The sequence below is a fragment of the Oncorhynchus gorbuscha genome, linkage group LG09 (genome assembly GCF_021184085.1).
Source record: "Oncorhynchus gorbuscha isolate QuinsamMale2020 ecotype Even-year linkage group LG09, OgorEven_v1.0, whole genome shotgun sequence".
Lineage (NCBI taxonomy): Eukaryota > Metazoa > Chordata > Actinopteri > Salmoniformes > Salmonidae > Oncorhynchus > Oncorhynchus gorbuscha.
The window spans coordinates 24,233,877-24,259,995 of record NC_060181.1 but is presented as its reverse complement, the minus strand read 5'-3'; the positions used below and the strand labels follow the sequence as shown (position 1 = coordinate 24,259,995).

The 26,119-nt window shown below is 42.5% G+C and overlaps 3 protein-coding genes across 4 annotated transcripts; 2 read left to right on the top strand and 1 right to left on the bottom strand.

Moving 5' to 3' along the window:
- Positions 1–594: 594 nt before the first annotated feature.
- Positions 595–6,515, top strand: LOC124042732. 2 transcript variants are annotated; one of them, XR_006840194.1, is made up of 8 exons: positions 595–764; positions 845–973; positions 1,273–1,413; positions 1,526–1,693; positions 4,561–4,668; positions 4,804–4,953; positions 5,065–5,514; positions 5,723–6,515. XR_006840194.1 is itself a non-coding variant. In XM_046360836.1 (7 exons), the coding sequence occupies exons 1-7, from the start codon at positions 746–748 to the stop codon at positions 5,271–5,273; spliced, it is 924 nt and encodes a 307-aa protein (XP_046216792.1). In that variant the 5' UTR covers positions 595–745; the 3' UTR covers positions 5,274–6,515. The 2 variants fall into 2 exon arrangements, 1 of the variants encoding a protein (XP_046216792.1); XM_046360836.1 differs by having other exon boundaries at positions 5,065–6,515.
- Positions 6,516–10,929: 4,414 nt separating this feature from the next.
- ccdc127b (coiled-coil domain containing 127b) lies at positions 10,930–13,145 on the bottom strand. The gene is made up of 3 exons (XM_046361731.1): positions 12,879–13,145; positions 12,301–12,432; positions 10,930–11,946 (listed from the first exon to the last, which is right to left on the bottom strand). Exons 2-3 carry the CDS (start codon positions 12,425–12,427, stop codon positions 11,261–11,263), a joined length of 813 nt encoding a protein of 270 aa, XP_046217687.1. The 5' UTR covers positions 12,428–12,432; positions 12,879–13,145; the 3' UTR covers positions 10,930–11,260.
- A 1-nt stretch (position 13,146) lies between these two features.
- LOC124043290 (succinate dehydrogenase [ubiquinone] flavoprotein subunit, mitochondrial-like) lies at positions 13,147–26,054 on the top strand. Its single transcript, XM_046361730.1, is given in 16 exon segments — positions 13,147–13,251; positions 16,720–16,797; positions 16,982–17,143; positions 18,770–18,913; positions 20,007–20,171; positions 20,317–20,447; positions 20,449–20,463; positions 20,664–20,788; positions 21,145–21,313; positions 21,858–22,053; positions 22,248–22,422; positions 22,573–22,691; positions 24,513–24,624; positions 24,784–24,914; positions 25,196–25,309; positions 25,508–26,054. Coding segments are annotated over 16 exon segments (1,983 nt in total). The 5' UTR covers positions 13,147–13,191; the 3' UTR covers positions 25,595–26,054.
- Positions 26,055–26,119: the final 65 nt, after the last annotated feature.

The following is a 26,119-nucleotide window of genomic DNA, read 5'->3' as shown; positions in this document are numbered from 1 at the left end:
CTAGTAGTTCTATATGTCCGAACTCGGAATCAAATACGTTTAACAGTATAACTTCTGTCCCCTCGCCCCTACCCGGGCTCGAACCAGATACCCTCTGCACATACAGACAACTGAAACCCACGAATCATCGTTACCCATCGCTCCACAAAAGCTGCGGCCCTTGCAAAGCAAGGAAACGCTATTAGCTCACACCACCGCTAACTAGCTAGCCATTTCATAGACATATGTTTACATATGCTTCACAAAAATAACATGCTTGCTGTAGTATAACGTTTATTTTGATTGTCTGCATTTATTAGAGAAGCCAGATTTCAGATGTGTCCATGTAAACTGGATTATTAGCGACATAGTTTTTCCTAAAACGTGCAATACCTGTTAACATTTTAATCTAACTAGTCGTTGTGTACACGTCTCCTCGCCCCTACCTGGGCTCGAACCAGGGACCCTCTGCACACATAGCCACCCTCGAAGCATAGGTACCCATCGCTCCACAAAAGCCATCCCTCCCCGTTTCGTTCTGTTTGCTTCCGTTTAAGAAACGTTTTTGCAACAACATCGGCGTAATGAATACGTCCCACCAAACGCTGGACCATGACGTCATCAAAAAAGGACAGCGGGCTATCTCGCAATCGTAAACAAAAGGACATTTTAACCTTGCAGTTTTTCTACTCCTGGAAAGTCTCTCCGCACATAGACCTTTGCGTAAACAGCTGTCGACATTGTCATAATATTACAGGGCGAAAACATGGTGGATATACGCACAGGTGCATATGCCTTTTTGAATCTACCCAATGACCGATATTGGTTTTATTCTTTGTGTTCACATCTAACATGTTTTTTTTAGCTGTACCATCAGAGTCCTTAAATAAAAGCTCCTCCGATTATGAACCTGTGATTACATTAATAAACAAGAAGCACCAGCCCAATGAGACCCAGTGTAAAAATAGCCGGAATATCACTAGACACGATTCAGGTGAGAGAACATGTGAAATGAAAACCTTTATAAACACCTATTAAATAAAGTAACCCGTACAAAAAAAAGATCGCAGTTTTCAAACTGCAGTAAAAGTGCAGTAATTGCAGTTAACTGTGGTATTTTGGACGCAATAACTGTAGAATATACTGCAGTTATGCTGCAAAACTACTGCAGTAATTTTTGGGGGATGCAGTATTTGCAGCATACTGCAGTTATACTGCATTCTTTTTTCGTAAGGGAATTTACCTTATTTCGAGTAATATGTTGATATTTGCTGCTTGTGTGATTGGGGTTAGATGACACTTCAGATGATGAACCCTTGACAAAGTTGGAGAGACTTCCCAGACCTAAAAAAGCCACTGTACAAGCAAAGGGGCAAGGGACTACTTATATCAAAAGAGGTAATGGCATCCAAAAGACAAAGAAAAAGATCGCAGGTGAGAACCTTTCTCAAGCCTCTCTGTCCCGAATACTGTAAAATACACACACACTACTACTATTCTGAATGGAAGGCGGCATCAATTTGTTTGGTCTTTGTTGTAATTCTAGGTTCAACCCAGGATGAGGACTCTTATGACAGCTCAGACAATGAACCCTTGATAAAGATGGTTAAACAGACATCGTTGCCATTCAAAAAGAGACCCTTCAACACAGCCAGAGAGGTTAACGATGTGAAGGGCAGAAATAACGTCCAGAACACTCATAACATATGCACAGGTGAGACTAGTTCCTCAAATCTTGTATCAAGGCCATATAATAATAATAATAAATAATAATATATGCCATTTAGCAGACGCTTTTATCCAAAGCGACTTACAGTCATGTGTGCATACATTCTACGTATGGGTGGTCCCGGGGATCGAACCCACTACCCTGGCGTTACAAGCGCCATGCTCTACCAACTGAGCTACAGAAGGACCATATTGCTAAGCTACATGACAGTTTCGCTAGCACAGACTGGAATATGTTCTGAGATTCATTCGATGGTATTGAGGAGTTTACCACATCAGTCACCGGTTTCATTAATAAGTGCATCGACGACATTGTTGCCATAGTGACCTTACGTACATATCCCAACCACAAGCCATGGATTACAGGCAACTTCCGCCCTGAGCTAAAGGCTAGAGCTGCCGCTTTCAACGAGCAGGACACTAATCCAGACACTTATAAGAAATCTTGCTATGCCCTCTGACGAACAATCAAACAGAAAAGCGTCAATACAGGACTAAGCTTGAATCCTACTACACCGGCTCTGATGCTTGTCGGATGTGGCAGTGCTTGCAAACTGTCATAAATTACAAAAGGAAAACCCAGCTGAGACCTGCCCAGTGACGCAATCCTACCAGACGAGCTGCCGAGGAAGGACGGCTCATAATAATGGCTGGAACGGAGCGAATGGAATGGCATCAAACACATGTTTGATGTACGGTGCCTCCGGAAAGTATTCAGACCCCTTGTCTTTTTCCACATTTTGTTACAGCCTTAGTCTACAATTGATTAAATTGTTTTGTCTTCAATCTACACACAATACCCCATAATGACAAATAAAAACCGGGAATATGACATTTACATAATTATTCAGACCCTTTACTCAGTGCTTTGTTGAAGGGCCTTTGGCAGCGATTACAGCATCGAGTCTCTTGGGTGTGACGCTACAAGCTTGGCACACCTGTATTTGGGAAGTTTTGCCCATTCTCTGCAGATCCTCTGAGCTCTGTAAGGTTGGATGGGGAGGGTCGTGACACAGCTATTTTCAAGTCTGGCACTGACTGGGCCACTCAAGGACATTCAGCTACTTGTCCCAAAGCCACTCCAGCATTGTCTTGGCTGTGTGCTTCGAGTCGTTGTCCTGTTGGAAGGTGAACTTTCGCCCCCAGTCTGAGGTCCTGAGCACTCTGGAGCAGGTTTTTATCAAGAATAACTGTGTACTTTGCTCCCTTCATCTTTGCCTTGATCCTGACTAGTCTCCCTGCCCCTGCCACTGAAAAACATCCCCACAACATGATGCTGCCACCAGCATGCTTCACTGTAGGGATGGTGCCAGGTTTCCTCCAGATGTGACATTTGGCATTCAGGCCAAATAGTTAAATCTTAATTTCATCAGACCAGATTTAACATTTAAGATTTCTCATGATCTGAGAATCTTTAGATGTCTTTTGGCACGTACTCCAAGCGGCGTGCCATGTGTGTTTTACTGAGGAGTGGCTTCCGTCTGGCCACTCTCAACCATAAAAGCATGATTGGGGAAGTGAGGCAGAGATGGTTGTCCTTCTGGAAGGTTCTCCCATCTTCACAGAGGAACTCTGGAGCTCTGTCAGAGTGACCATCGGGTTCTTGGTCACCTCCCTGACCAAAGCCCTTCTCCCCCGATTGCTCGGTTGGGCCGGGCAGTCCAGCTCTAGAAAGTCTTGGTGGTTCCAAACTTATTCCATTTAAGAATGATGGAGGCCACTGTGTTCTTGGACCTTCAATGCTGTAGACGGTTTTTGGTACCCTTCACCAGATCTGTTTCTCGACAGAGTCCTGTCTCTGAGCTCTACGGACAATTCCTTCGACCTTATGGCTTGGTTTTTTGATCTGACATGCAGTCAACTGTGGGATCTTATATAGACAGGTGTGGGCCTTTCCAAATGATGTCCAATCAATTGAATTTACCACAGGTGGACTACAATAAAGTTGCAGAAACATCAAGGATGATCAATGGAATCAGGATGCACCTGAGCTCAATGTCGAGTCTGAAAAATAAATGGAAATAAGGTGTATATATATTTTAATACAATTGGAAACATTCTAAAAACCTGTTTCGCTGGGTATTGTGTGTAGATTGCTGAGGATTTTTTATTTATTTAATCCATAACAATCCATAACATAACAAATTGTGGAAAAAGTCAAAGGGTCTGAATACTTTCTGAAGGCACTGTATTTGATACCATTCCAATCATTCTGCTCCCTTGGTGTCCATATCACTAAGAACCATAGACGATCTTAAAGGATTTGTCATGGGCCTTCAATCCTCAAAAAGTTATACAGCTGCACCATTGAGAGCATTTTGACTGGCTGCATCACTGCTTGGTGTGGCAACTGCTTGGCATCCGACTGCAAGGCGCTATTGACAGTAGTGGGTATGGGCCAGTACATCACTGGGACTGAACTCCCTGCCTTCCAGGACTTCTATACCAGGGGGTGTCAGAGGAAGGCTCTAACTATTGTCAGACTCCAGCCATAGACTGTTCTCTCTGCTACCGCACAGCAATTAGTATTGAAGCGCCAAGTCTTGGACCAACAGGCACCTGAACAGCTTCTACCCCATGCCATAAGACTGTTAAAAGGTTAATAAAATGGCCAACCGGAGTATTCACATTGACACCCTTTATTTATTTATCTTTTATTTAGTAAATAATTGTCTTACATGTTTAACTCTGCATTGTTGGGAATGGGCTCGTAAGTAAGCATTGTACTGTGAAGTCAACACCTGTTGTTTGCAACGCATTATACCAATAAAATTGGATTTGATTCATGTACTAAATGGCTTTAGCGGGGAATAAAATTGCTTTTCCTGTTCTTCTTATTGTCTATTTAACCAGACTCATCAGGTGACAGCTCCGATAATGTGCCACTGATCAAGATGGTAGAAAAGCTGAAGACACAAACCCGAACAAAGTCACTCCCTACAACAGCCAGAGAAACACCCAGTAAAGTTCTTAAAAACCACAACAGGAGTATAGTTGAGAACACACAGCATCTCTTGTCTCTGTACTTTCATAATATGTCTGACAGTTGTATCATTGATTCTAATCCAATAGTCTTGTTTTTGATTACATGGCCAGAATCCTCCGATGACAGCACAGAGGATGAACCATTGATTAATCTAACCAGGTCTCCATCTAAAGACACTGTGAGGACAATACTGGAGAGCTGTGTTGCTAAAGGATCCAACAGCAACAACTGTAGTCAAAGAAAAGGCAAAACCAGCAGAGGTAATTTATCCTACAGAGCACATTTTTACAAATATTGCTGAGTATGTATGCTGACAGATCATTTTTTGATGGGTCTCTAATGTTTTTCCTTTATCCTGTTTGAATTGTCAGAGGAAGAGGTGAATTCTGATTCTGATGACGAGCCCTTAATAAGCCTAGTTAAAAAGCCTCTTAAAACTGTAAAGAAGACCACGGCACCAGCGAAGAAGAGTGTGCCAGGAAAGACAAACAAAGCAGTCAACAGATGGAGCACCAACATTGTTCAAAGCATAAGTGAAGGGGACAATAATTTTTCAGCACATGTCGAAGCATGGATTTAAAACCATCCAAAATACACCCTAGAAGATTAGGTTAGGTTGAGTCTTGTTATGCAACGGTTGATTTGTATTGCTTTATCAGGGTCTTTGGATAATAGATTAGATGATGAGCTGTTGATCAAGAAGATGGTGAGGAATCCATCAATGAAGACCCTGATGGTTATTCTGGAGAGGTGTGAAACTAAAGAAGCCTTGGAAGATTACTATAGAGCCAATGTGGGAAACGTTGGCGAAAGAAGTGCAGGTAAGAATTCCACTTATTGTATATTTCCCTTCCCATTTGGATTATCTTTGACATAGTCGAGAGCTGCACTGTGATAAATCACATTGGAATCTGTCAGTGTCTACCTATTATGCAGTACTCATAGGCTTTTAGTGTATTTATTTGGAAGAGGAGAACTCTGATGATTAACTCTTGTTGAAGATGGTCACAAATCCCCCTCATTCTTCAGCAGAAGCTATGGCAGAGAAGAGAAATCAGTCACAAGACTGCTCTGACGGTGAACCTTTGATAAAGATGGTTGGAAACCCAGAGTCATGATTATGGACTTGTATAGATACTGGAATAGTACTTCATTTTAGGATTTTTTTTATTTTTACCTTTATTTAACTAGGCAAGTCAAATTCTTATTTTCAATGACGGCCTAGGAACAGTAGGTTAACTGCCTGTTCAGGGGCAGAACGGCATATGTGTACCTTGTCATCTCAGGGGTTTGAACTTGCAACCTTCTGGTTACTAGTCCAACACTAACCACAATGCATTACAGCATTCAGTAACAAACTTGTCGGAGTTACTGACACAACCACTTTTTTTCTTGCTTGAGTTTTCTGTGTTATGGTGAAAATGAATGTGTGTTGTCGAACTATTAGGTGATTTAGGATAACTATTTTCATTTTTTAACCTGTGTTTTTCAAACGTATTTATTTTTGTATCATGTTTACCACATGGACGCTCGTGGTAGCATGTTTTATAGTATATTTATGGCCTGATTATTTTTAATTGTTGCCAATTATGGGTCTCCAGCTTAATGAATTAGAGTACATTTGTGATTAATAGGGAGGAGTCAGGTACTCAATTTCTTTTGACTGGAATGTACCATCAAATAGGGAGCAGTACTATTCATTTTCAAACACTGAAACTGTAATGTGCTTGTCACAGTCCACACGTAATTTTGTGAAATTGCGTTATAAAAAAATATTAATGAATTGTTTTCACAATTTTAATTAAAGAACAGAAGTTTCCCATTTGTCTTAGTCATCAACAAAAAACACACCTTCACTTCTATGGGAGATATTAAATTGGCAAAGGATTTCAGCTTCTAAACTGAGACATCTGTAAAATTAGGCTTTTTTTGCAACTCTACCTAGAAGGCCAGCATTCCAGGGGTCGCCTCTTCACTGTTGATGTTGAGACTGGTGTTTTGCGGGTACTATTTAATGAAGCTGTCAGTTGAGGACTTGTGAGGCGTCTGTTTCTCAAACGAGACACTAATGTACTTGTCCTCTTGCTCAGTTGTGCACCGGGGCCTCCCACTCCTCTTTCTATTCTGGTTGGAGACAGTTTGCGCTGTTCTGTGAACGGAGTAGTACACAGCGTTGAACGAGATCTTCAGTTTCTTGGCAATTTCTCACATGGAACAACCTTAATTTCTCAGAACAAGAATAGACTGACAAGTTTCATTTTGAGCCTGTAATCAAACCCACAAATGCTTATGCTCCAGATACTCAACTAGTTTAATGAAGGCCAGTTGCATAGCTTTAATCAGAACAACAGTTTTCAGCTGTGCTAACATAATTGCCAAAGGGTTCTCTAACATTAACTCCTGAACAGCTAATCAAATGGCTACCCAGACTATTTGCATTGCCCCCCCGCCCCCTTCCACGCTGCTTCTACTCTCTGTTATTATCTATGCATAGTCACTTTAATAACCCTACCTGCATGTACATAATTACCTCAACACCAGTGCCCACGCACACGTGCATTCGGAAGTATTCAGACCCCTTGACCATTTCCACATTTTGTTAGCCTTATTCTAAAATGGATTTTTAATAAAGTCCCTCAATCTACTCAGAATACCCCAAAATGCAAAGTGAAAAGTATTGTTTACATACACTTAGGTTGGAGTCATTCAAATCAGTTTTTCAAACACTCCACAAATTTCTTGTTAACTATAGTTTTGGCAAGTCAGTTATGACTTCTACTTTGAATGACAAGTAATTTTTCCAACAATTGTTTACAGATAGATAATTTAACTTGTAATTCACTGTTTCACAATTCCAGTGGGTCAGAAGTTTACATACATTAAGTTGACTTGACCTGTGCCATTAAACCCCTACAACTCATCCAGAACGCCGCAGCCCGTCTAGTGTTCAACCTTCCCAAGTTCTCTCACGTCACCCCGCTCCTCCGCTCTCTCCACTGGCTTCCAGTTGAAGCTCGCATCCGCTACAAGACCATGGTGCTTGCCTACGGAGCTGTGAGGGGAACGGCACCTCAGTACCTCCAGGCTCTGATCAGGCCCTACACCCAAATAAGGGCACTGCGTTCATCCACCTCTGGCCTGCTCGCCTCCCTACCACTGAGGAAGTACAGTTCCCGCTCAGCTCAGTCAAAACTGTTCGCTGCTCTGGCTCCCCAATGGTGGAACAAACTCCCTCACGACGCCAGGACAGCGGAGTCAATCACCACCTTCCGGAGACACCTGAAACCCCACCTCTTTAAGGAATACCTAGGATAGGATAAAGTAATCCTTCTCACCCCCCTCCCCCCTTAAAATATTTAGATGCACTATTGTAAAGTGGTTGTTCCACTGGATGTCATAAGGTGAATGCACCAATTTGTAAGTCGCTCTGGATAAGAGCGTCTGCTAAATGACTTAAATGTAAATGTAAATTGACTGTGCCTTTTAACAGCTTGGAAAATTCCAGAAAATAATGCCATGGTTTTAGAAGCTTCTGATAGGCTAATTGACATAATTTGAGTCAATTGGAGGTGTACCTGTGGATGTAATTCAAGGCCTACCTTCAAACTCAGCGCCTCTTTGCTTGACATCATGGGGAAATCTGCCAAGACCTCAGAAACAAAATTGTTGACCTCCACAAGTCTGGTTCATCCTTGGGAGCAATTTCCAAATGCCTGAAGGTACCATGTTCATCTGTACCAACAATAGTTTTTCTTAATAGCTTCTACCTCCAAGCCGTAAGACTGCTAAACAGCTAATCAAATGGCTACACTATTTTTTTTCATGCTGCTGCTACTTGCTGTTTATCTATTGTCCATGCATAATTACTTTACCCCCACCCCCACCTACATGTACATATTACCTCAGTTACCTTGACTAACCTGTGCCCCCGCACATCGACTCGGTATCGGTAGCCATGTATATAGCCTCGTTATTGTCTATTTAGTAAATATTTTTCATAACTGCATTGTTGATTAAAGGGCTTGTAAGTATTTCACGGTAAGGTCTACACTTGTTGTATTCTGCACATGTGACAAATAAAATTGGATTTGATGTCAAGGCTTAATTCTTGTGACATCAATAAAGGATCTTAGCTTTCACCTGGTCAGTTTTTCCATGGAAAGAGACCTAATATTTTGTACATTTAGCATAGGAGGTTGGTGGCACCTTAATTGGAGAGAATGGACTTGTGGTAATGGCTGGGCGGAATTGGTGGAATGGTATCAAATACAGCAAACACATGACAGTCCATCACTTCGTTTCATCCCTTATTATGAGCCATCCTCCCCTCAGCAGCCTCCACTGACACTGATTGTATGTCAGGTGTGGATGTGCCATGCCAGAATGGTTTTCCCCAGGTGAATGAACAATGAGGATATTTACTGCAATTTTTTTGTGAGAACCTATCTCCAAATAGTCCAGACAGGCTTGATGCAAACTAGTGCCTGCTAAATGTGGTTTCTTTCATTTAATTACATCGTGAAAGATGTCTTCAATGATCACACATGGGATAGAAATGTAATGCTAAGTCAATTTTAATGGGTTGTGCAAGTTTGTGAAATCAGTGTAATGTACTATAATTTACAGCACTGTAGCATACTATATTCAAAGGCAATTTTGAAACATGTATCTTACATTTTATATTGGAGTAACTGGTTGTTAAAATAACTAAATTGAGAATATAATTGTGTTTGTGATTAAACTCATTTCACAGACCAATTGTTCTGTGGTGAAAGATGTCTACAAACAAAATGAATGCCCAATGAAAGCTTTTGAATGTAAGACTGGCTGTGTTAAGTATTACCAGTTTAGAGTTTTGTACTAAGAGTTTTGCAAATTCATCAAACTTGTGAAAATAGGATCAAAACGATATAAAAACATGTAATGAAACATGTCCAAATAGTTTGTATTCTCCTCAACGTAGCTCCCCAGCAACTGTTCAATCCACACACTGTGTCGTGTCTCTGACTTCTTTAATGTGATGGCAAGCTATTTTGTTTGATTACGTGATTGAATTAAACCATGCAACAATTAACTCGTTAATAACCTGGAGCACCACGGAAGAGTTCGTTTATATAGAGCGGTTACTTAAAGACCCTAGATCTTATGTCAATAGCAGTCAGTCATGAATTATTCTTTACCTAATATCAGTCTCATCTGAACGTCGTAAAATGATTGGTTATCTGCACGAACCCAGCCTTTACTATGCATCATCCATACACAAGTTGGCTCAATTGTTTAACTAATTAAACAATTACAGAATATACAATACATTATAGAGTAAATACCGTCCCCAATGGACTAAACAAAACAATTTGGTTATAACACGACAGATTCAGAGAGGAAGGGGGGGGGGGTGTTCGAAGGAAGACTAAGAAATGGGTCTCTATCGGACATGGGAAGCTATTCTCATATAAATACATATGCCACTCGGAGCAAGGTAATGCACTGCATTTACGTGAAACTGGCTTCGATAGTTGAGCTGGTGGTGTGAGGCTCTGGTTTGCCCAGTCGAGGTCGCCATTGTCCTTTGTAGATTCTACCGGGTCGTCTTAGAGTGAGATGTGATTTTCTGCTTCGGTCAATGTTCTTACAAGATTTGCTACCTTTGCAGCTGCGACTGTAATCTTGGACACACTTGTTCTTGAGTGATCTATAGTTCAGAGTTCATACCATTTCACGTGTGGCGCAAGGTCTCACTTTTTCTGGCCTGTAGAGTTGAAATTAGAATTAGCCCTTTTTAAACAAGTGACTTTTCGTCACGGGGCCTATTATTCTAGAGTGGAATAGGGGTTGGTTCATTATTTCCAACCAATTTCTACTCACTTGGGCGGGGCCACTGACTGGGCACACATTACCATAAAACAAACACTTGCCATTTTATAAGACTAAATCACATTATCTTTTCAAACGTATTCTTCTACTTCGTCAAACATTTTATCCGTCATTCACATGCAAGCCTCATAACTGAGGAACCTGTATAAACAGAGTTAGGGTAACGTGCCTGTATTGTCTTTCATTAGGTCACAAACATGAAACAAAACGGACCTGGTCGTAGCTGGCTTCTCCACCAACCGTTTCCACGTTCTCTAAATTAGGAACAATGTTTAATTAGGAGTATTTGGCGGGAGAGTTAATTTGTTCACATCTCTGCTAACTGATTCATTGAAAGGGCTAGCGTCATTACAACTGATATACACGGTGCAAGTGCGGTACTTTATTTGCATACCCCACAAACACAGGTTTGAGATGAGATGTACTGTATGATGGAAACATTTAGTTTAATAAAAAATAAAACTATAGGATTCTATGATTAGGATATTGGTCTTGCAAATAACATTTTAGGTTCAATAAGTGCTTTACAGGGTTAACCATATTGTTTACAGTTTTTATTTTTACTTTCTCTTTCAGATACACATTTTTAGATTATCAACAATAATTTTCTGTACTCATTTTAAATGCTTGTCCTTCCTCATAGGACATATTACACATCAATAAATATCACTTTGGTTCATAATCCCAGCGACATCATAGATTGCTAGACTGTGTTCCCAACAACGTGGCCTCTGCTCTCCTGTGTTTCTGTAGTGTGACCTGCAGCTGCCAGTATCTGAGGTAGATCCACATCAGACTACCGTTCTTGCGCTTGTCAGTGTTCAGGTACTGTGCACAGTTGCGGTCATTTTTAAAGATGTCCTTGAGGCCGGCCTCCATATCCAGCTGGGCGAGAGCCCGTTCTCTGCCAGCTCTGACCAGCAAGTCCTTCTCCATTTCCAGCCTCTTCTCCCGGGGCACCAGGATGCTGCAGAAGGCCCCCTGCCTCTCCGCCAGACCCTCCTCCACCTCCCTCAGAGCAGCTATGGCTCCCCGGTGCCACTCACTCTCCCTCTCCAGAGCCGTGTGGAGGAGGACCCCAGCTCCGCCAGCCTGCAGCAGTCGGCTCTTCTCGTCAGTCAGGGCCTCCCGCTCCTGGCTAAGCCTCCTGCGTTCCTCCATCAGCTGTTGGCCCTGGGAGGCTATGGCCTGGCGGTAGCCCTGCACGCGGTTCTTCTCCTTCTCCAGTTCCAGCTCCAGGTGGACCGTCTCCCGTCGGTTCTCTCTCAGCGTGTCCTTGTACTTCAGCTCCATGTCATCACAGATGGCCTGCATGCTCTTGTCAAACTTTTCTTTCACCTCCAACACTTCCCTCTGTGACTCTCTGGACCATATCCACCCTGAAAGATGTTTGCATTTAGCTTGCTGTCTACCTGTGCCTTACAAGTTGTGGATGCACAATGTTGCCACTTACTTAGACCTTATCTTACCAAATGAAAGTAAGAAAAGTTTGTCATCAGACATGCCAATCTTGGATTTCAGGATGAGCATTGAGAGTTAATGCATATGGTAAGACATCAACAGTATAGTACATTTTCATTGGCTTAAAATGTATGTATGTAAACTGAGCATAGTGGCCCTCTGATTGCCCAGTAATGCAGTCAGTAACATTGTTATTATGTCTAGTCATAACAAGCAACATGCTCTGTGCTTCTGAAGTCTTGAGCAGGCAACTTGTGTAATACAGTACTTACGAAAGGCAGCGAGACCGATCATGGGCACCAGTAGGGCATAGTTCCACTTGTTCCCATCGCTGCCACCACCACCCCCCCTCTGCTCTGGCCTGATGTTCCATTCCTGGGGGTCATTCAGGTTGTTCATCTGGCCTGCAGAGGTAGCACAAATTGAATGAGTGACATCATATCTGCATATTAATAATGTGCATGAACTGCTCACAATCTGGGCTAAACTGCACTGGTGAAAACACAACCAATAAATTATTTATTGACGCAAAATCATTTAAATATGGGGTATTACAAATGACCATATTCGTCATGATTCTGAAGGGTGCGTTTCTACTGTTCCTACTTACTATCTACATTAACTACAAGTTGACAGAAAGGGCTCGATGGTTGACTGTCAAACTGGAGTTTTTTATAAGCTTGGATCAGAGCTAGTTTGTTAGCTAACTAGCTTTATTTACTGATCTTGGATCGATGCATTCTGAATTCAGTTCCGTTCAAACCAACTTAGTTAATAGGACCTGATACATAACCTGCAGAAAGTGTTCCTTAACAAAAGGAAAGCATGGTTTAAGTAATATTGCAGATACCTTCTGTTAAAGAATGATAACGTCTCTTCAATCGAACTGCATTCGTCTCTCTTCCGGGTTAAAAATAGCGTAATTTCCCAAACTAGACTTTGCAGAGGTGAGTTACATTTGAGTCAATTTAGATATTGTCAATATAATGACGTAAACCGAATTATGAGTTGTGAAATATCAAAACAGCAATAAAGAAAGTTATTTGATGATTTAATAAATATATAAATGAGGACTATTTATTTTCCATTTGAGATGGTTTGCTCCGGCACGTGTCAGAGCAGTTTGGTGACGTAGATTTCCCCAGACGAAGCGAGCACCCATCATGGCCGCGGTGTGTACTGCCTCCCGTGTCCTCACCAAAAAGATCCTGTCTGCTAAGGCGGTAAGTATTTGGAGATAAACTGTTGCTATAGAATATCACCATGAACTAATTGATCGTTTGGACTCATAAATGTCTTCATATGAGCTGGTATTCGCAGAGAATTTAACCCACCATGTTTTGTAACATCAGCTGGTTAATGACGTCTCACCATTGACGGAGTTTCGTAGCTAGTTACCTAACTATACTTTGCTATGCAATACTGGGAACTAGTTTAATTTGTCACAGTTGAAATAGTTTTCATAATAAATATCCATGGCAATTCGATTCTGACGAATAGCTTAATAAATATAATTTGTGTTGCTCGTGTATGACGAGTGAATTAAACCTTGCAGTAGCCATTACCATCAGTGTATTGAAGGTCAATCAAGGCATGTTAGCTAAGAAGCTGTTAACGATGTGGCTGACCAAGCAGTAGGCTAGTTCCCAGTGTTGGCTGAATCTGTGATGAGTTGGTTTGTGTTGTCTGTCAAACATTGATTTATGTTTGATGACAAATGTCTCTCGGCTACCTTTTTTGAATGCGTGCTGTGTTTTAAGTTGAGACTGGCAAATATTGGTAACTTAGAATGCTAACGTTAGCTAGCTAGAGTTGGCCAGCTCTTAATTGTAAGTGTGCAACTGCAGCCCGGAATTTGGGGCGTTTATTTCACATTTATTTAACCAAGTAGGCTAGTTGAGAACAAGTTCTCATTTGCAACTGCAACCTGGCCAAGATAAAGCGTAGCAATTCGACACATACAACAGAGTTACACATGGAATAAACAAAACACGGTCAATAATAATAATACAATAGTACAGTAGAACAAAAGAGAACAAAAAGTCTATATACAGTGAGTGCAAATGAGGTAAGTTAAGGACAATAAATATGCCATGGTGGCGAAGTATTTACATAGCAATTAAACACTGGAATGGTAGATTGGCAGAAGATGATTGTGCAGGTAGAGATACTGGGGTGCAAAGGAGCAAAATAAATAAATACCAGTATGGGGATGAGGTAGGTAGATAGCTGGGCCGTTTACATATAGGCTAAGTACAGGTGCAGTGATCTGTAAACTGCTCTGACAGCTGGTGCTTAAAGCTAGTGAGGGAGATATAATTCTCCAGATTCAGAGATTTTTGCAATTCGTTCCAGTCATGGGCAGCAGAGAACTGGAAGGAAAGACGACCAAAGGAGGAATTGGCTTTGGGGGTGACCAGTGAGATATTCCTGCTGGAGCGTGTGCTACGAGTGGGTGCTGCTATGGTGACCAGTGAGCTGAGATAAGGCGGGGCTTTACCTAGCAGAGACTTGTAGATAACCTGTAGCAGGTGGGATTGGCGACAAGTATGAAGCGAGAGCCAACCAACGAGAGAGTACAGGTCGCAATGGTGGGTAGTGTATGGGGCTTTGGTGACAAAACAGATGGCACTGTGATAGACTGCATCCAGTTAGTTGAGTAGAGTGTTGGAGGTTATTTCACCGAAGTCGAGGATCGGTAGGATGGACAGTTTTACGAGGGTCTGTTTGGCAGCATGAGTAAAGGATGCTTTGTTGCGATATAGGAAGCCAATTCTAGATTTAATTTTGGATTGGAGATGCTTAATGTGAGTCTGGAAGGAGAGTTTACAGTCTAACCAGACACCCAGATATTTGTAGTTGTCCACATATTCTAAGTCAGAGCCGTCCGGAGTAGTGATGCTGGACGGGCGAGCAGGTGCGGGCAGCGATCAATTGAAAAGCATGCATTTAGGTGCGTTTAAGAGCAGTTGGAGGCCACGGAAGGAGAGTTGTATGGCATTGAAGCTCATCTGGAGGTTAGTTAACACAGTGTCCAAGGAGGGGCCAGAAGTATACAGAATGGTGTCATCTGCGTAGAGGTGGGTCAGAGAATCACCAGCAGCAAGAGCAACATCATTGATGTATACAGAAAAAGAGTCGGCCTGAGAATTGAACCCTGTGGCACACCCATAGAGATGGTCAGAGGTCCAGACAACAGGCCCTCCGATTTGACACACTGAACTCTATCAGAGAAGTAGTTGGTAAACCAGGCGAGGCATTCATTTGAGAAACTAAGGCTGTCGAGTGCCAATAAGAATGTTGTGATTGACAGAGTCGAAAGCCTTGGCCAGGTCTATGAATACGGCTGCACAGTTATGATGTCGTTTAGAACCTTGAGCGTGGGGCAGCAGGGTAGCCTAGTAGTTAGAGCGTTGGACTAGTAACCGGAAGGTTGCATCCCTTTGAAGAGGGGGATGACCGCGGCAGCTTTCCAATCTTTGGGAATCTCAGATGGGTAGGGGTTGCAACAATTTCGGCAGATCATTTTTTAGAAAGAGAGGGTCCAGATTGTCTAGCCCGGCTTATTTGTAGGGGTCCAGATTTTGCAGCTCTTTCAGAACATTGGCTATCTGGATTTGGGTAAAGGAGAAATGGTGGGGGCTTTGGTGGGTTGCTGTAGAGTGTGCCGGGCAGTTGACCGGGGTAGGGGTAGCCATGTGGAAAGCATGGCCAGCCGTAGAGCAATGCTTATTGAAATTCTCAATTATAGTGAATTTATCAGTGGTGGCAATGTTTCCTAGCCTCAGAAGTGAGCAGCTGGGAGGAGGTGCTCTTATTCTCCATGGACTTTAGTGTCACAGAACTTTTGAGTTAGTTATAAAGAATAGCCAGGCATCATCTACTGACAGGATGAGGTCAATGTCATTCCAGGATACCCCGGCCAGGTTGATTAGAAAGGCCTGCTTGCAGAAGTGTTTCAGGGAGCGTTTGAAAGTGATGAGGGGTGGTTGTTTGGTCGCAGACTCATTACGGCTGCAGGCAATGAGGCAGTGATGGCTGAGATCTTGATTGAAAACAGCAGAGGTGTATTTGGAGGGTGAATTAGTTAGGATGACATCTATGAGGGTGCTCATGTTTACTGATTTGGGGTTGTACCTGGTAGGTTGGAAGGAGGAGAGATGACTAGAAACTAGTCGGTTGACCATTTTATGTGTGGATTAATTGTCGGAGTAAGAGGATCTTGTGCATTTCATGTAAAATAACGACCTATTGTTTATATCCCAGGACAAATTAGCTAGCAACAGCAAGCTAGCTAAATTGCCATACATGTATTAATGCTTTTCAACCTGTCCCCAAATTAATGTAATTGGTTCAGAGTTTGTTTTGATATTTTAACCTGTGTGTTGTGATTGCTTTTGGTGTAGGGGGACAAAATATATGTATGCACGATGGCGCACGCACGCAGCCGGTTTTGGTTCCGTGTTAGGGTACATGTTGCTGCAGCAGTCTCACCTTAATTAATTATGTAACCATCAGCTGGCTGTGTTTTCACTGCATTTTAAAACATTGAGCAAACTACACTAATGTTAGAGGCCTATAGACGAGTCATAAATTGACTTGACATTTTGTGGATAAGTCTAGTTCTTGCAATTGAATACATTCATCAATAGCCTTGCATAGCCTATGTTCTCTATTCTTTCTCCATTTAGCTTCCGACAGTATCCCAGAGCTCCAGGAAGCTCCACTTCTCCATCTACGGGAAGAATGAGGCTAAAGTGTCAGATGGCGTAAGTCTGCGTACTCCATGTTCATCTTTGACATTACTGTATGAATGGATTCAATATGTTTGCACAAAATATATTGTCTTTTAGATGTATTTCATTTGTGTCAGTGCTTGTAGAGACAATTTGTATTATACAACTCTAGCTAGAGAAAATACTAAAATGTTAATGTTTTTACTGGTTTCTACAGATCTCCACACAGTACCCTGTGGTAGGCCATGAGTTTGATGCCGTGGTTGTGGGTGCCGGTGGGGCAGGACTACGTGCTGCTTTTGGCCTGTCTGAGGCTGGCTTCAACACAGCTTGTGTCACAAAGCTGTTCCCCACCAGGTCACACACAGTGGCTGCACAGGTATATATCAAGTTATATATTCTACAAGATTCAATGGGAAATGACCTTGTAACAGTAGGAAATATCCCAGATTGTCCCCTTGAACTTCTTTGGGATAGCCCCCTTTTTAATTTTTCTTTGCCTAAAATGTCATGCCTAAAACGTACTGCCTGTAGCTCAGGCCCTTAAACAACAATATGCATATTCGTGGTACCATTTGAAAGGAAGCACTTTGAAGTTTGTAGAAATGTGAATTGAATGTAGGAGAATATAACACAGATATGGTTGAAGAAAATACAAATATATATATATTTTTCTACCACCGTCTTTGAAATGCAACAAAGGTCCCACATCTAGCCATCACTGTAATTCCGATGGTGTCCATAAGATGGCAGCAGTTTGTGCAAAGTTTCAGACGATTAACTTGAAGTATGAGCAAACTACATGACATTTAGTGTGAAGTCATCCAGGTACATTTGGGAAAATCGTGATGGAGACATTTACATTTTTCTGCAAGAATATTGTCAAATCTGTATACTTGGACTTTGATTTAGCTTTCCCAGTATTAGTAGCCATATTGTAAGTTCAACATTTGCAAAACACCCAGTTTTCATAACTTCATAACTCTCCATATTCTTATAATTCTTGTCCAAAAGGAAAAGGCTTACTGTCGCACAAGGTTAGCAGCTACATTTTGCGACATACGGTGTTTCCCGATACTCCTGTAAAGCCCAGCTCATTGGCTCTCTAGCTAGCTTTGTTTGACCCCGATTAATGCTTATTTGTCAAAGTTACAGTCGATCAAGTGAAGGCATTATAGGTGCGCCATGAAGGCGTCGCTCTCTGACCAAATTTGGTGTTCTATAGGATATACTACACCCCTAATGATATAGTGAAGTCTGGTTATGTTCTAGGATCTCTAAGGAATTAATATGAATGTGATTTGACTGGTTGAAACAAAGTTTAGGGTTAGATTTTCAGAATCCTTTCTTTGCAAATTGAATGAGTGGAAATACAAAATCGATCATGCATGCTATATGGACCTTTTTTAGGACATAAAATGATTTTTATCTAACAACGACACTTCATGTTATCTCTGGGACCCTTTGGATGATAAATCAGAGCAAGATTTCAGAATGTAATAACACATTTCACCTTCAGAGGTGAATTTATAGAACCTATTGCGGTGGGAAAATAGTGTTTTGTTAGGAGCTCTCCTCTCTCAGTAGCATGGCATTTTTCCCCCTGCAGTATTAGCTACTGTAAATTGGACAGTGCAGTTATATTAACAAGAATTTAAGCTTTCTGCCGATATAAGACACTTGTCTGTACCGACATTTATTGTTTCTCTAAAATGTGCGATTGTGACAAGGTACTGCATGATTTACAACTGTCCCGTTGGCGGGACGCCTATCCCCAAGAAGTTTTTAAATTCCTGTGTTGCATGATAACAAGTCTCATCAACTCTGTTTGCATTATACACAGAAGACAGCAATGCCATTTTAAATTCACAATGAATTAACCATATCCCACTGCAGTGGCTTTATCAGCCAACTTAATGTTTTACACTTGTATTAGGCATACCTCCATGCAATATCTACAAAAAAAAACATAGATCAAGTCCTGAACAGTTGTTTTTGCATTTAGGGTGGGATCAATGCAGCCCTTGGAAACATGGAGGGAGATGATTGGAGGTGGCATTTCTACGACACAGTGAAGGGATCTGATTGGCTGGGAGACCAGGACGCCATACACTACATGACAGAGCAGGCCCCACATGCCGTTGTGGAGGTGAAACACACACACACAGCTCTTTAGATATGGCAAAGAAAACAAAATGGTAAAGCAGGATATTCACTAATGTAAATGAAACTATGCTGCTGATGGTTCTTTGTGGAAAAACGAATTTATTGAAAGGTAACCAGCCTCTTGAAAGCGGAGTTGGTAGAAGGGTCCAGTAGGGGAATGTGGCAAGCGTGGGGCAGCAGGTAGCCTAGTGATATAAGAGCGTTGGGCCAGTAACCAAAATTATGCTGGTTTGAATCCCTGAGCCAACTAGGTGAAAAATGTGTGTGTCCTTGAGTAAGGTACATTACCCTAATTGCTCCTGTCAGTCGCTCTGGACAAGAGCGTCTGCTAAAATGTACTGTAAAAATACATGCTAGTGGTGGTGTAAGCAAAAGTCCCATGCTTAAAGATGCAAAAATTCTAATTCTAGTTGGCCTTTCAGTTTGGGAAAAAAATCATTGTACCATCAAAACCGCTGGGAAATGTATTTTCAATATCCAAAAATATTGTATTTTCAGCTATTCGAAGCTGGTATAGAGAACCGGATGTAAAAGATTCAAAATGAAAGTTAAGAATAGGAAGCATAGACTTAGAAATAGAGTACATAGAACAGATCTACTGCTTATTACGCTTGCATTCAATTAGTGACAGATCTATAACTCACATTTCTATTTGAATTTGGTTGGGTTGCCCTACATATTGCAGCTTTAAAAGCGCTGCAGCAGAATTCAACGGCCCTTCCTACTAATGAATTAATGCTGTGTCCTGTCCTTTCAGCCCTTCTGATGTACCAAAACGAGTGAAAATGCCCTTATTCTTCTCTGCAATGTTGTGTAGGTGCCTTTACATAGACTCAAACAATTTGATTTAATACATTCTGTGTATTTTAATAATTGGCTAAAGTGCAAGCGTATGAACCCCCCCCCCTCCCAATCAGAAAGGATTGGCACAACATCAAAACAAGCACTGATAAAATGGTAAAATGAAAACATTCATGTATTATTTATTGGCTACCTTACTATTTCTAACTTTCTGTTGTGAAAATAACTGAAAGCTGGTGTGCCAGTGATTTAATAGGTCTTCTTGATGTCCCCAGCTAGAGAACTTTGGCATGCCCTTCAGCCGAACCGAGGATGGCAAGATCTACCAGAGGGCTTTTGGTGGCCAGAGTCTGAAGTTTGGCAAGGGAGGCCAGGCCCACCGGTGCTGCTGCGTAGCTGATAGAACTGGCCACTCCCTTCTGCACACACTCTACGGACGGGTACGTCAATGTCTTGACTCAAAATTCCATAATCCACCACTTGCAGTCGTGCTAAATTCTGAATTTCATTTTACTGACGAACTCTGCTTTTAGAATCTCATGTTCTGTCCTGTTTTTGCTGGATTCACCCTTCTCACCTTTTTAGTCTCTGAGGTATGACACCAGCTACTTTGTGGAGTATTTTGCCCTGGACCTGCTGATGGAGGAAGGAGAGTGTAGAGGAGTGATTGCTCTGTGTATGGAGGATGGATCCATCCACCGCTTCAGGTCCAAGAACAGTCATTGCCACAGGGTATGTAGATGTTTCTGTAGTGAATAAGTTTAGTTAGAAGGCTTGTTTCTAGTTATCTGGGAGCTTTGTCTTACCTATTATACCAGTAATGTTAACTTTTTAACATCCTCACCCTGGGCAGAAGGTGCCTCCTTGATGACAATGTAAAGTTCTAATATTTTGCCCTGATTCTTACTCCTGCCACTCTGCTCAATCTGCAGTGGTTACGGCCGTACCTACTTCAGCTGCACATCAGCCCACACCAGTACAGGAGACGGTAATGCCATGGTGACCCGTGCAGGCCTGCCCTGCCAAGACCTGGAGTTCGTCCAGTTCCACCCCACAGGTCAGTGTCAGATTGGCAATAGAGGCCTGTCTGCTAGGGAGTGAAATTAAGAACATGAAATAAACATTTGTTTGAGAAGAGTTGATAAACACTCAGAATAGGCCTATCTGTTAGACATGTAATCTTGAAAGTGTTTCTGTCCTTAGTCTGAAGGTAACTGAATTATCATGTGTGTTTCATGACATCGTTGATGACAATGGCTAGCATCGTTGGTGACAATTAAATCATATGGCTGGCAGACATGTCTGTTTACATACTGTGGATATATACTCATACTATAAATATCATTGGGAGTTAAGTGGAGTCCATCGGTGCCCTCAGTGCTGGTTTCATATGACGTAACGTAATCCCTCTAGGTATCTATGGAGCCGGCTGTCTGATCACAGAGGGGTGCCGTGGTGAGGGAGGAATCCTCATCAACAGTGAGGGTGAGCGCTTCATGGAACGATACGCCCCCAACGCCAAGGACCTGGCCTCCAGAGACGTTGTGTCCCGCTCCATTACCATCGAGATCCGAGAGGGCAGGTAAGATCACCACCAAGGCTCTGTCTTCCCTGAGCACCCATAGAAGTATTGTGCTGATGCTGGATAACTGATGTGTGACTGCATGCTCTATTGATGTCAGATCATTGATTTAATATTGGCATGCAAATTTTTAAAACAAAGTGTCAAATAGATGGTCAATCTAGAATCCATCTATTCATGCTTTGGTAAACTAAAATCGACCTCAAGAATGTTACATTTTAGACCTCAAGAATGTTACATTTTTGTAATTTAGCAGATGTTCTTATCCAGAGCGACTTACAGGAGCAATTAGGGTTGAGTGCCTTTCTCAAGGGCACATTGATAGATTTGTCACCTAGTCTGCTCAATGATTCGAACCAGCAAACTTTTGGTTACTGGTCCAACACTCTTCCTCTTAACCGCTAGGCTACCTGCTGAATGACAGGAAATGGAATTCACATGGAATCTACCCACAAATTCCAATTGAGATGTTTCCACCTTGCCATGAGTTTCAGGTGTGAAAGACAACGGTCATGCTAACAGACTTTTATCTGTGTGTTCCTAGGGGATGTGGCCCAGAGAAGGACCATGCGTACCTGCAGCTGCACCATCTCCCACCACAGCAGCTGGCCACCCGTCTGCCAGGCATCTCTGAGACTGCCATGGTCTTCGCCGGTGTGGATGTCACCAAAGAGCCCATCCCCGTCCTGCCCACCGTCCACTACAACATGGGAGGAATCCCCACCAACTACAAGGGACAGGTAACTAGCAGCATCAGTTGAAAAGAAATGTCATATTTGTATATTTTCTTATTAAAAGTCCTATGAAATAAACCTAATATAGGTAAGCAAATCTAATGAGACAGATGTAGTGAGTCTACACTGGACCTCTCTTAGGTTTAATGTATTCAAACGATCTTAGATCATTTTATGATTTACTGTCCTGTTCTCCACAGGTCCTCACCTACACACCTGAGGAGGGGGACATGGTGGTGCCAGGGTTGTTTGCCTGTGGTGAGGCTGCCTGTGCCAGTGTCCATGGTGCCAACCGCCTGGGAGCCAACTCCCTGCTGGATCTGGTGGTGTTTGGACGTGCCTGCGCCCACACAATTGCTGACATCTGCAATCCAGGTACCAAGTCTCTTCTTTAACTCTTACCTGTATGTCAAGACAAAAGCACATGCAATAATGCATTGTCCCACAACTTCTTAATGTAATGGCCAGGCCAAGGCTCCCTTGGAAAAATAGTTAGACAATCCTGGCAATGTGGTGTTTCTGCAGGAGAGAAGCTCTCCCCCCTGAAGCCCAACGCAGGAGAGGGGTCTGTGGCCAACCTGGACAAGTTGAGGTTTGCTGACGGCAGCATGAGGACCTCCGAGATCAGACTGAACATGCAGAAGGTATGGATTAAAAACAATTTTATGGGGGGAATGGAACTGATATGCCTTGGATGGTCATCAAATCTACTGGTAACGAGTTAAATACACTGCTCAAAAGGAACACTAAAATAACACATCCTAGATCTGAATTAATGAAATATTCTTATTAAAATACTTTTTTCTTTACATAGTTGAATGTGCTGACAACAAAATCACGCAAATTATCAATGGAAATCAAATTTATCAACCCATGGAGGTCTGGATTTGGAGTCACACTCAAAATTAAAGTGGAAAACCACGCTACAGGCTGATCCAACTTTGATGTAATGTCTTTAAAACAAGTCAAAATGAGGCTCAGTAGTGTGTGTGTGGCCTCCACGTTGCCTGTATGACCTCCCTACAACGCCTGGACATGCTCCTGATGAGGTGGCGGATGGTCTCCTCCCAGACCTGGACTAAAGCATCCGCCAACTCCTGGACAGTCTGTGGTGCAACGTGGCGTTGGTGGATGGAGCAAGACATGATGTCCCAGATATGCTCAATTGGATTCAGGTCTGGGGAACAGACGGGCCAGTCCATAGCATCAATGCCTTCCTCTTGCAGGAACTGCTGACACACTCCAGCCACATCCGGAGACACCTGAAACCCCACCTCTTTGAATACCTAGGATAGGATAAAGTAATCCTTCTCACCCCCCTTAAAATATTTAGATGCACTATTGTAAAGTGGTTGTTCCACTGGATGTCATAAGGTGAATGCACACAATTGATAAGAGGTCTAGCATTGTCTTGCATTAGGAAGAACCCAGGGCCAACCGCACCAGCATATGGTCTCACAAGGGGTCTGAGGATTTCATCTCGGTACCTAATGGCAGTCAGGCTACCTCTGGCGAGCACATGGAGGGCTGTGCGGCCCCCCCAAAGAAATGCCACCCCACACCATGACTGACCCACCGCCAAACCGGTCATGCTGGAGGATGTTGCAGGCAGCAGAATGTCCTCCACGCAGTCTCCATACTCTGTCAATTGACAGACGTGTGCTCAGTGTGAACAGGGTGCCAGTGGCGAATTTGCCAATCTTGGGGTTCTCTGGCAAATGCCAAACGTCCTGCACGGTGTTGGGCTTGTAAGCACAATCCCCACCTGTGGATGTCGGGCCCTCATACCACCCTCGTGGAGTCTGTTTCTGACCGTTTGAGCAGACACATGCACATTTGTGGCCTGTTGGAGGTCATTTTGCAGGGCTCTGGCAGTGCTCCTCCTGCTCCTATGTGCACAAAGGCGGAGGTAGCAGTCCTGCTGCTGGGTTGTTGCCCTCCTACGGCCTCCTCCACTTCTCCTGATGTCCTGGCCTGTCTCCTGGTAGCGCCTCAATGCTCTGGACACTACGCTGACAGACACAGCAAACCTTCTTGCCACAGCTCTCATTGATGTCCCATCCTGGATGAGCTGCACTACCTGAGCCACTTGTGTGGGTTGTAGACTCTGTCTCATGCTACCACAAGAGTGAAAGCACCGCCAGCATTCAAAAGTGACCAAAACATCAGCCAGGAAGCATAGGAACTGAGAAGTGTTCTGTGTTCACCACCTGCAGAACCACTCCTTTATTGGGGGTGTCTTGCTAATTGCCTATAATTTCCACCTGTTTTCTATTGCATTTTGCACAACAGCATGTGAAATTTATTGTCAATCAGTGTTGCTTCCTAAGTGGACACTTTGATTTCACAGAAGTTTGATTGACTTTGAGTTACATTGTTGTTTAAGTGTTCCCTTTATTTTTTTGAGCAGTGTACTTGTACAGTACCATCACTTCTTTGCTAAACGTTTGTTCCTCTGTCATCAGACCATGCAGAACCACGCCGCTGTGTTCCGTACCGGCAAGGTCCTGAAGGAGGGATGTGACAAGATGGATGCTGTCTACCAGACCCTGGACGACATCAAGACCTTCGACAGAGGTCAGCATCTCATTCCCTCTGCTGATGTGATGTGAATTGTCTTTCAATTGCCCCATCTTGCAAGTTCAGAAGGTCTTTGTTGTCCCATTGTTGGGCTTGATTGCAACAGGGATTATGTTCTGAAGCAGTGTTAAAGTTCTCTCTGTCTCCTCCCCTTAGGTATTGTGTGGAACACTGACCTGGTGGAGACCCTGGAGCTGCAGAACCTCATGCTGAACGCTGTGCAGACCATCAACTCTGCCGAGCAGCGCCAGGAGAGCAGGGGAGCCCACTCCAGAGAGGACTTCAAGGTAAGAACTGAAGAGACAGAAACCACTGCTATACTAGCCTGGCCTGCACTGACAATTTGTTGTCTGGCAAAGTGATATTGCTCGTATGCATACGGTTCCATTTTGTTTCATGGTAGGGGCCTCGATGTGGACATGTTTTGTTTGGAGCTGAAAGTAATGCATATGAACAGACACTGCTATTGTCATCACACACTATAAGCTATAGGAGCTCTCTCCAGTAGTAGTTGGACCAGTCTGTAGACTGATGTTTCATTCTGAAAGATTCCTTTGTACCATTGCAGGACCGTATGGATGAGCTTGACTATGCCAAGCCTCTGGCGGGACAGGTGAGGAAGCCCATTGAAGAGCACTGGAGGAAACATACCATGTCCACTGTGGATCCGAAGACTGGAAAGGTAAATATGCTCACAAAACACACAAAGTCCAGTGCCTAATGATTGTGTTTAACCACAGATTTTTATTTTTATAAATATAAATGACAGGTTTAATTGTAACCTTTAATTCTTAACAACACAATAATAGCAGAGTCTGTGCTTGCCAATTTTAATTTGCTATCACTAACCCATCTCTCCCTTTTTGTGCTTCTGTTATAGGTAACTCTGAAATACAGACCGGTTATTGATAACTCGCTTGATGCAGAGGACTGTGCTGCTATCCCTCCCGCCATCCGTTCCTACTAAGCTCATAACTATCTGATGCTGACTCAACTCTTTTATATATGATCAAGACTTATGCTTTTGCAGTTATCCTTTATGAAGTTAACATGATTCTCATATTACTGCTAATAAATACTATAAGTGGAATATTTGATATTTTCGATAATAAACCTTACTTGTGCAAATGTGAGTTTTGTGTGTATTTTAAACTTCTAACACATTTTGCTATTGTTCTTTTTGGAAAATACATATATTTCATTTTTAAATATTGAATAATTGTAGAAATCTGTCAGTCGCGGTTTGATTTTTTTTTTAACCCCAATTCTTAAGATATCTACACAATGCCAATACAATACTCAATTTCTTCACTCAGTGTCTATGCTTGGTTAAGGAAAAACACATGTCTAATCTGTATGTCAAGTTCTGTTTATCTTGCGTGCTTCCTGTTTTGTAGGATTTATCTTGAATAAAGATGCTGAAATAACTCAATCCCTCCTGTCTTGTGTAGTGTGTCAGTTCTTCCAAATACCATGTCAATGTTCCATCTGA